General features: G+C 36.6%; 1 protein-coding gene across 1 annotated transcript in view; it reads right to left on the bottom strand.

Annotated features, from left to right (window-relative positions):
* STXBP5L (syntaxin binding protein 5L) overlaps positions 1-6,538 on the bottom strand; it is an 81,165-nt gene extending 74,627 nt beyond the window's left edge. The window contains exon 1 of the mRNA XM_014066966.2: positions 3,447-6,538. Coding sequence (XP_013922441.2) covers positions 3,447-3,629 — 183 coding nt within the window. The 5' untranslated portion in view covers positions 3,630-6,538. The remainder of the gene's footprint in view (positions 1-3,446) is intronic.
* Between the last annotated feature and the right edge of the window lie 3,220 nt (positions 6,539-9,758).

The raw sequence follows: 9,758 nt of genomic DNA on the forward strand, positions 1-9,758 counted from the left end.
TTGGGTAGTAACAGTCTAGAACAGCCTGTTGACTACAAAAATGCAGCTCAGATCAGTGGGAAAAGGGAGAAAATATGCATTATAAGACAAAATTTTAAAAACTTTCTAGCATAAACAAATATTCAATGTGGAAAGAGATAATTACAGATTTTCTGAGGTTCACTGTACTATACTTGCTCACCAAATAATTAAGAACAAAGAAAAGCAAAAGAAAAGCTATGCCCTCATTATTTCCAGAGTAGACTACTGTAATGCACTCTAGACAGAGCTGCCCTTGAAGAGCATCCCCAAATTTCAGCTGGTGCAAAATGCAGTGACGTGGACAGTTGCATGTGCACATGTTACACCTCTGTTGTGCAAGCTGTATTGGTTGCCAGTTAGTTTGCAAGTCGGATTGAAGGTTCTGGTTTTGACCTTTAAAGCTCTTCTAGGCATGGGCCCAGGATATCTGAGGGACCTGATTAAATCTGCTCATCCCATTAGGTCTGGCTGAAGAGGCATGCTTTGGGTTCCACTTGCAAAGAATTTCACTTGGTTTTAACACCAATTTTCTTCACTATCTTGTGGTTAATAATATTATGGATGTCTTTTAATTGTAGTTGTAGTTTACTTACTTTAATAATTTTTATTGTAAGCCACTTAAGATCACTTTACTATGATATAGATGGCTATATAAGTGTGATTAAACAAATAAATAAATCCAATATTTCAGACAGACTACAAGATCTGCAGCTATCTCTGCAGAAATTGCAGAGTTTAAAATATGACAGGAATCCATTTTAAGATTTTAACAACAAAATGATTACTTCATAACAGATTTATGAATGGAAGTTGAAATTAAACACCCAATATCATAACTTGTATGGAGACATAAAGAAAATCAGAATCTGAGAGCAAATTCCTGGTGTGTTTATTATTTCTACAGAAAGAGAAATCTTCTTGAAGATAGGTAATTTCTTGGGCTTCTCTAATATTTTAGAGATTCCCAACGTTAATCAAAGGCTACTGTGGAGGTAGATGACAGATACACCCTTCTTTCCCTATCCTTCCTTCTCCACATACTGTACTTCTGTTTCTCTTTTAACAAAAAAACCACCAGAGGGGTAATCTGAGCAAGTACATGGCAGAGAGCCATCTCCCATTTACAGAAATGTGGACTGTGAGTTAAGAAGGGCCATGGCTGGATAGGGTACATACTACGTAGCCTTTCTTTCAATGATTTTTAAATCTTGCATGTGCAAACCTGAGCAAGCCAGCCATCCAGACTTCTGGACTGTATCAACAGAACAGATTTGTGGTCTCTAATGAAAAAACAAATTTATCATAGAACAATAAGATTCTTTGTGGCATTTGCTGAAAACGTCTAACAAATCAATCTCTCCTGAAACTGTTTTCTTTAAAAGACTTTCTCCCCCTTCAACTCCTTGATTTAATTGTCATATTCTGTAAGATCATATTTTTGAGTTTTTAAAAATAATGTTTAGTATAAGCATTTCCTTTTTCTGTAGACGTTTCATAATAAAACATGGAATTATCTTATGAAATTCTTCATATCTTTCTGCATCAGAAAATGTACAATTCATTTGCAATAAGTAAACATCTCAATTTAGGTGTTTTTTTTTAAAAAAAACCACATAATTTCTAATTAACAGGGACAGGGGAAAAAATTGGCATAAGAAGCCATAGGAATGCAATAAAGTATTTTAAAGTACAAATGTTAAGGAAATCAATTCCACAGGTAGGCTGAAACTACTTTTATTGACTATAATACCAGACTCTTGCAAGTCTGACTGTGCATATTTCTTATATTTCCTTATAGTTCAGTGAATAAGTCTACTTGAGCTGCATCCAAAAATAATGTTTGAGCCCCCTTTTCCAAGATAATGATTCCTACATGTTTGTCAAGGTCCTTTTCATTATGCTTTAATACCAGATATGAATTCTATCTTCATTATGCTTTAGATGCTGTCCCATCGTCTATCAGAACCCAAGTGCCAGATGAGGCATTTGATTTTGTAACTGATGACAGGCTGTGTGCAGTGTCCTTAGAGAGCCCTCAAATCATTTTTTTTAATGTTATAGTGTTGGGGGGATTTTTAGTTTTTTTCCAAAGCATGCTCATTAAAAACCTTGATCCTCGATACAGAATGACAATGATTTCACACATACTCCCCCCCCCCCAATTCTTGAAAGAGATTTAAAGGAACAACGTGACACTTGTACACCTTTATAAGACTTTAAGCTCAATGATCTAAAAAGTGGAGTGGGGCGGAATAGCCAATCTACTATAGCAAAAAGAGAAAGTGTGGTTTTCAGGATGAAAAAGGTTGGTTAGTTCTGTTGGCGTACAATGGGAAAGAGAGAGCACATTATAAGCAATGGAAACAAAGGAAGATTTCCTTTAAGCGTTTCAGTGAGAAATAAAACCTGTAGGAGCCATTCTTATGTCAAGATACTTATTATGATGTGGCACAATAGCTCTTCTACCCCTTCCATTTGTTATTTTGGACTGTTCTTTTCAACTGATGTATAAAATGTTTCATTTATGTTCTCAGTTACAACTGTTTATTTATATATTCTCGCAAGTTCTTCAGTGTTGCTAAACTGGACATTGGAAATTGCTAATTCTGCTTTAAACATCTTGCATGGCCCCTTTTGAGCAGTTTCTGCATTCAGTATAAAGCTCTGTAGGAAGGAGGCTTTGCAGAGGATTTTATATAGAGACAAAATTCATGATCCTGTGAATTTTAATTATATCATCTTAATCCCAAGGTGAAAATGCCTATTCCCTTCTAGTTCTCATACAACTTTGTATTAGTTCTAGACTCTTATCTGATCTGGCAATTTTAGCTATACAGGTATCATTTCCTTCCTTCCTAGACAAATATTGGTTTATTGGAAGACATTAGAACATCACTTCTAAAGAACTGTACATTGAATCCTTCAGAGACAGTCACAAACACATGGTTTGTATGAGTCAGCTTCCTCACAAGCAAAAACAAAGCAATGGGCCATGAGTTTGTTAATTCCACTTACACAACAAAAATCCTTCCATTGCCTCCTGAAATCCAACTGTCCCCAATACTCTTTTGGGGTCCATCCTAAAGGAGGGATTTTCCTAGAATGTAGCCAGAAATCCAACTAACCATATAATAGCCCACCTAGGGCAACTGAAGGACTGGAGGCATCCCCACCTGTAAAACTCTTCAATCAATATGCTTAATCAAATTGAGTATATTGTATCATGTCTCAGGCTTGTTACCAACTAGAATAAACCCATAATTGTTTTTATTGTGATTTATTATACAAAATATAAAACTGGGTGTGGGGGTGAGAAAAATAAATGCAGTCAATGTTTAAGATAATGTAAATTGGTAAGTTACAACTGATTTATAACTTTCCGCTTTTTTGAATGTTGATGCTTACAGAAAGCATTCAGCTCTTACCTTGCTTAAACGAAAGTAGTCTGCAGTCAGCCTTTCCTGAATTTCATCCCTGGGTGTCCCTGCAGCCTCTTCGGAGTTCCCAGAATTCCTTCCAGGCCCACTGCCACTGCTACTATTACTGCAGTTTCCACTAGAGGATGAAGTTAAACCATCCAAAACTTTGTGAAAACTAAATTTCTTCATTTTGTAGAAAAACTCTCAAGATTAATTTCACTTATGAGAACTCCTTGGGTTTGATATAATTTCACATTCAGCAAAGACTGTTTCCTCTCACAAAAAAATTCTCAAATGTTCCAATGATACAGCAGTATGACATCTTCTTCTAACTCAAATGAAATACATAACATTTTAATTTTGTTTTAAAAAGAAGGCATGTTAAGAAGGGATATTCAAAAATGACATTAGGGAAAGAAAAAACTGAAGGCTAGGCATTTAAAAGGGATTAATTATGGCTTCTTCTTAAAGAATTAAGATTTATAAAACTAGTAATCCAGATTTAAATATAAGACACCTTCTTATTGGAAATATATATTTATTTTTAAGTAATTGAGTCCTGCAAGCCAATGTCTTTGGTCAATTACTTTATTATAATCTCCAATATGATTCTTCTGAAGAATTGTTTGCTACTGTCCATTTGCTTGCTTTTTAAAATCCCCACTTCTACCCTAGATAGTCCATGTTTTGGAATATTTGTAGAATCTTCTTTATCTTTCTTGATAACTTTTATATTTAGAGTTTTTGGAGTGAGTATTTAACTATTCTTCAGTATTCAATTAACCTCCATCTTTGTAAATAAATGACATTCTCTTGCAATCTGAGGTATTTCCCCCTGCTTTACATCTACACTCTTCCCTCACAATGCCAGTCTCCCACTCCGATTGCAATGTTGCTATATTGTTCAACTCCAGAAGAAAACCACAGTTTATTAATTGTGATGTACCCACTCATATTCTAATTAAATCAAAACAAAACCAAATAAGGATTATTTTGTTAACAAGTAAGCTGTGGATACAAAGCTATCCTCGCTACAAAAAGGCCTTAAAAAGTAGGGTTCCCAATTAGGCTTTGATGAAATCAGCTGTGGCGTTGACCCACAACATCCAAACCAATGAAAAGTGGAGGAACACGAATTACGCCTGGACATAAATTGCGTCCTAGCAGGCTGGTCACAACTAGTAGACGGAATAAAGGGTGTAGAATCACAACTTATGAATTGCGGGCACGCATCGCCCGCAAATTGAGAGAGGACTGCGCAATCCTCCAGTCGCTTAGCTGTGAGTGGTGCCGCAGTTCCCCGACCGATCCGTCCAAGCAGCTCTCCAAGGTCCTGAAACCACAGGCGAAGGCGGCGGCGGCGGCAGTGACTCCTCCTCCAGACTCACCCGGCTCGCGCGCCAAAACTAGGGAGGATTGTTTCGCTGAGGGAAAGGCTGGTGAACGACGAGAAGCTCACTATTAGATAATCCGCTTGCAATTTTGAAAAAGAGCGGAGTTGAAAGGAACCAGAAGGAAGCAAAAGAATCGTGGAAAGAAGGAACTTCCCAACTCAAGAGATGTTGCCATAGACCGAAGGAGTGAGATTAGAGAAAAGCTAAAACATAACTCAGAGATTTGATCCGAATTTGATTCCGCTTAAACAGAAGTCTCCGAAGGCTGGCCCGTAAGGAATGGCAAAAGGAGCAAAATGCTGCAGCTTGGGTCCGGAACCTTCTTGCCGCTTCCTCCTTCACAACGCTGGGAAAAAATGGCTGAAAGAGGAAACGCCGGCGATTATCGGGGAGAGGGGAGTGAGTGGGAACAGCTAGAGCGCGTGCGCGCGCAACCGTATAGCCTCATCGGGTGTTACCTGCTGCCATGTCATTGTCCTTTTTGATTGACCAGAGGTGAGCTAGAGGGGGCGCTGCTAGATTCTCCGATTCCATTCTAAAGGCGGGGCTGAGAAAAACATTGAACCACTTAAAAGGATCCAATGCTCTAACACTCAGGACTGCAGTTTGGGGTCGTGAAGTATACTTCAGAGATAATAAGGTTCATCGAACTCTGAAATTTATCGTAAGCATCAGTTGATAAGTTCCATGGGGAATGGAACCAAAACCCAGTGAAGTTTGCTTCTGAAACCTCTGAAATTTTTTGGGGGGGAGAATTCAGTTGCCGAGAGACACTGCCTTTTATAATAGCATTGATTTCTAAATATTGTTAAATTAGCACTATCAAGGGATTATAGCAAAACTAAACTTTAGTCTGTAACTTTAACATTAATTAACTCTAGCAACTAAAAACATAGCAAGTAGCACAATTCACAGCAAACTACCAACACTACAATAGCACACACCATTTTTAAACGGATACTTTCTGTCTGATGCAAGAAGTAATGGTATTTGTATATAATATGATACCTCCCTTCCACAAATATTCATGATAGCAAGGCTTTAAAAATGTTATTTCCAGTTCAGGAAAAATCCTGCATTGTGTTCCAGTTATTTTGGCTTTGTTCCCCCCACTTTCTTTGGAACGGTAATGTATTTATTAAATAACTATTTTTCTCATTGACTCTTAAAAAGTTATAAAATCATAATCTGAAATACAAAATGGAAGCTGAACCTGGATGAAAACTGATTGGGTAAAATTTCAAGTGACTCAAATGCAACAAAATCTGCAAATAAATAAATGAATAAATAAACTATTCACAGGTTGTTTACAATTTTGGTGTATATTTGTATCTACACTTAACTAATGTTCATTTGAAGCAGATCTCAATAAAAAGGTTAACTTGATTCCTGCTGAAATGTTGAATTCCACACATCTAAAAAAACCGTTGGATAAAACCTATGTGCATATTTATTAAATGTTTTAAGTTAGACTAAAGGAAGATGTTTTATAGCTATTATTGTATAATAGTGCTTGTTCTCCTCTATTTTTGATATGCTTAATATTTCTTCCAAAAATAATGCTAAAATTCTAAATATCTCTAGAAGTAGGGAAAATATGTATTATTTCTATTTATTTAAAGGAAAAAATATGCCATGAATTGGAGAATAAATGGAAGAGCTGCACTTTTACAGTATTTATAATCACAATTCAGTCTATATTCTCAATTAATTTGGATCATTTTCTATGTATACAATATTTCTTACAATAAATATATATTTCAACTCTGTTACAGATTATGAGATGTGTTAAAGACTTTGTTTACTTCTATGGTTAAGAACCATGAAAACGTTTCCTGAAATATTATTGTTCTTAATCATTATTACTGTGGGGAACCATTGTCAGTCATTCCTAGACACGTCTCCATCCTGCACCCTCACTCATGTATTTGAAAGCTGAAAATCCTGGGTATGATCCCTGATGCTGCACATTTTCCATTCAGGCTAGAGACGTTATAGGTCAGCTAAGAGGCTGGTGTGCAGTCTACTCCAATAAGACATCTTTTATAAAGATTATGGACAGAAAATCATGAAGAAGAAAAAATAATGCAGATATTTAGCAAATAGGAGCCAGTGCTAAGGATGTAAGGATGCCATTAAAGATGAAGAAGAAAGTTGCAAAGGATGAGGAAAGCAATAGATAGAAAGAAATAAGTTAGAGAGGTTATTTGCCAATTCCTTTGCCTCATCATGCATCACACTAGCCAACAAAAGTGTGTATCTACCAGGAGATTTTGGAGCATTTCATGCTTCCTTCTGCAAACAAGCTTTATGGGGATGCTGACTTCATTTTCCAGCTGCCCACACTGCCAAAAGCACCAAAACCTGATTCAATGACTGTGGGATTACTGTGCTTGATTGGCCAGCAAACTCACCTGACCTGAACCCCATAGACAATCTATGGGGCATTGCCAAGAGAAAGAAGAGAGACATGAGACCGAACAATGCAGAAGAGCTGAAGGCCGCTATTGAAGCATCCTGTTCTTCCATAACACCTCAGCAGTGCCACAGGCTGATAGCTTCCATGCCATGCCGCATTGAGGCAGTAATTGCTGCAAAAGGGGCCCAAATCACGTACTGAGTACATATTGTTCTATGTATAATCCTTGTTTTATTGATTGCATGTAATATTCTAATTTTCTGAGATGGTGGATTTGGGGTTTTCATGAGCTATACGCCATAATCATCACAATTATGACAAATCACAGCTTGAACTATCTTGCTTTGCATGTAATGAGTCTTATCTCATGTTAGTTTCACCTTTAAGTTGCATTACTGAAATAAATGAACTTTTGCGTGATATTCTAATTTTTCGAGTTTCACCTGTATGTACATTCTCACTCTTGAGAAAGAATATAATAAAAAGACCAGGCAAAATATTTAGTCACAAATAATTAAGGTAGCAAAAGTAATCATACTTAAAATAGTAAAAATAGCATTTTGGCGATATTATCACAAATGTTTGTTCTTTCTCATTTTTTTCTCAATAATTGTGTCCGTATATGAAGATATTAGTCGAAGTGATATTGTTTGTGAGAATATATAATACAGCTTGAGTGTAAATACTGTACGTTTAAAAGTGTTTTTTTTTCTAGTTCTAGTTACAACAAATTTGTGGTCAGCGCTCTCAAGTCCCTGCTTTCCTGCCCCAATGTGTATAAATTTGTGCTGTTTTAACTACCTATGGTTAACCTAATGTAGTATATTTTGAAACAAAATGTTCACTTATTTTTTACTCTTAGCAAGCCTCAAATTTATCTGACTTACATGATTAATAGCCAACAATGCCATCCGCTGTAAGCAATTCCATTTTTCCCTCTTGCAACCTTCAAACATGCAATAGCTGTTAAGAGTAAATTATATTAAAAGATAATGGCTGAATTCACTTGTATAAATTCGTAATGTGACTTCTTTGGATTTGCCTTAGCAGAATTTGTAAACTTTGCTGTACATGGGGCTGCCCTTGAAGATTATTCAGCAACTTCAGCTGGTGCAAAATGCAACAATGCAAGCAGTTATGTCTTTCTGGTAGAACATGTTACATTTGTTTGACAGGATGCATTGGTTACCAGTGTGTTTCTAGGTTCATTTTAAGGTGCTGGTGTTGACCTTTAAAGCCCCACAAGGCATGGGATAGGGTTATTTGAGGAACTGTCAGTGATTTCATCTGCAAAGAGGGCTAGGTTACAGGTTCTGCTTTCTAGGAACTACATTTGGTGGGCCCTACACAGTGGGCCTTTTTTTATTGTGAGGTCCATGTGGTTGAATCTTCTTCCCTCCTGAGGTGGCCTCATCATCTCCAGACTTGATGATGTTAGTAGGTCTTGGGAACCCTAAGGGCAGATGAATTAATGAGGTGTCCCGTTATGATTAATATCACTTCATCTGTTACTTGTTTTAGCTCTGTTCTTAAGTTTTGTTTTTTTTAAAAAAAAGGTTTTTGATATTGTTTTAGCTTTGTTGTATGCCACACAGGGTCACCTGCTTTTAGAAATTGAGTCCTCAAGCATCAGAGAAATTCACCATTTTATTCTGATGCTGCATAGAGAAAGTTACTATCCTTCAGTCTTTGTTTAAGGCAGCCTTTTCCAATATGGAACTCACCCTACAATGGTATAAGGAACTTGGTGAACAGCCCCCAATATATGTGTGAATATAAGAACAGAAAGGAGGAACTGAGCAGATCTAGTCAGCTTAATGTCTGGGTCCAAAGGATAAAAGTATGGAAAATATCTCAACTGTCCGTTAAAATCATTTTCACTGCATCAGCTCAGAATAAACATTTCTACAACCAAGTAGACTGTTTATCCAATATGGCCAGGAATTACAGAAATTAAATCCTTAAAAAATGATGTACGGTAACTCAGAAGAAAAGGAAGGAAGCTCCAGATTGGTGAATGGGAGTATTCCAGGATTTTAAGGGAAATCCAATACATCTTGTCTTCTAGACTCTATTGCGGAAGAGGGTTGGATGAACTTAAGGATTTGATTCTTTTTACTATTTTGTCCAAAGCTGAATTTTCAATAGCTTAGCTTTGTTGACATTTAATCTTTGAATCTAATCCTGTTTCTCTGAGTCCAACACTCATCTATGTTTTTCTTCACTGTTAAATATTTTGTAATAATTATTTTAAGGAATTTTCACTCCACATTGTCAGGTAACATGCTTCAGATGGCACCAGTTTCTGCAAAATGAGTGTATGTTGTTGGATTTGTAGAGTTTGTGCTTGCTTCACTCGATCCTTTTTGTTAAAAAAAGGAGGGAAGATGCATTCCCTTTTTTTAGTCTTGTTCTTATAGTTGGGGATGAGGAAGAAAAAAAGATTGCAACAAATACCAGTGGAAGAGACCCCTGTGATATCGTATTGGGCTTGGAGACTCAGTA

Source organism: Thamnophis sirtalis, unplaced genomic scaffold, assembly GCF_051295495.1.
Source record: "Thamnophis sirtalis isolate CommonGarterSnake01/CBP01778 unplaced genomic scaffold, rThaSir2_p1.2 scaffold_5, whole genome shotgun sequence".
NCBI classification, from domain to species: domain Eukaryota; kingdom Metazoa; phylum Chordata; class Lepidosauria; order Squamata; family Natricidae; genus Thamnophis; species Thamnophis sirtalis.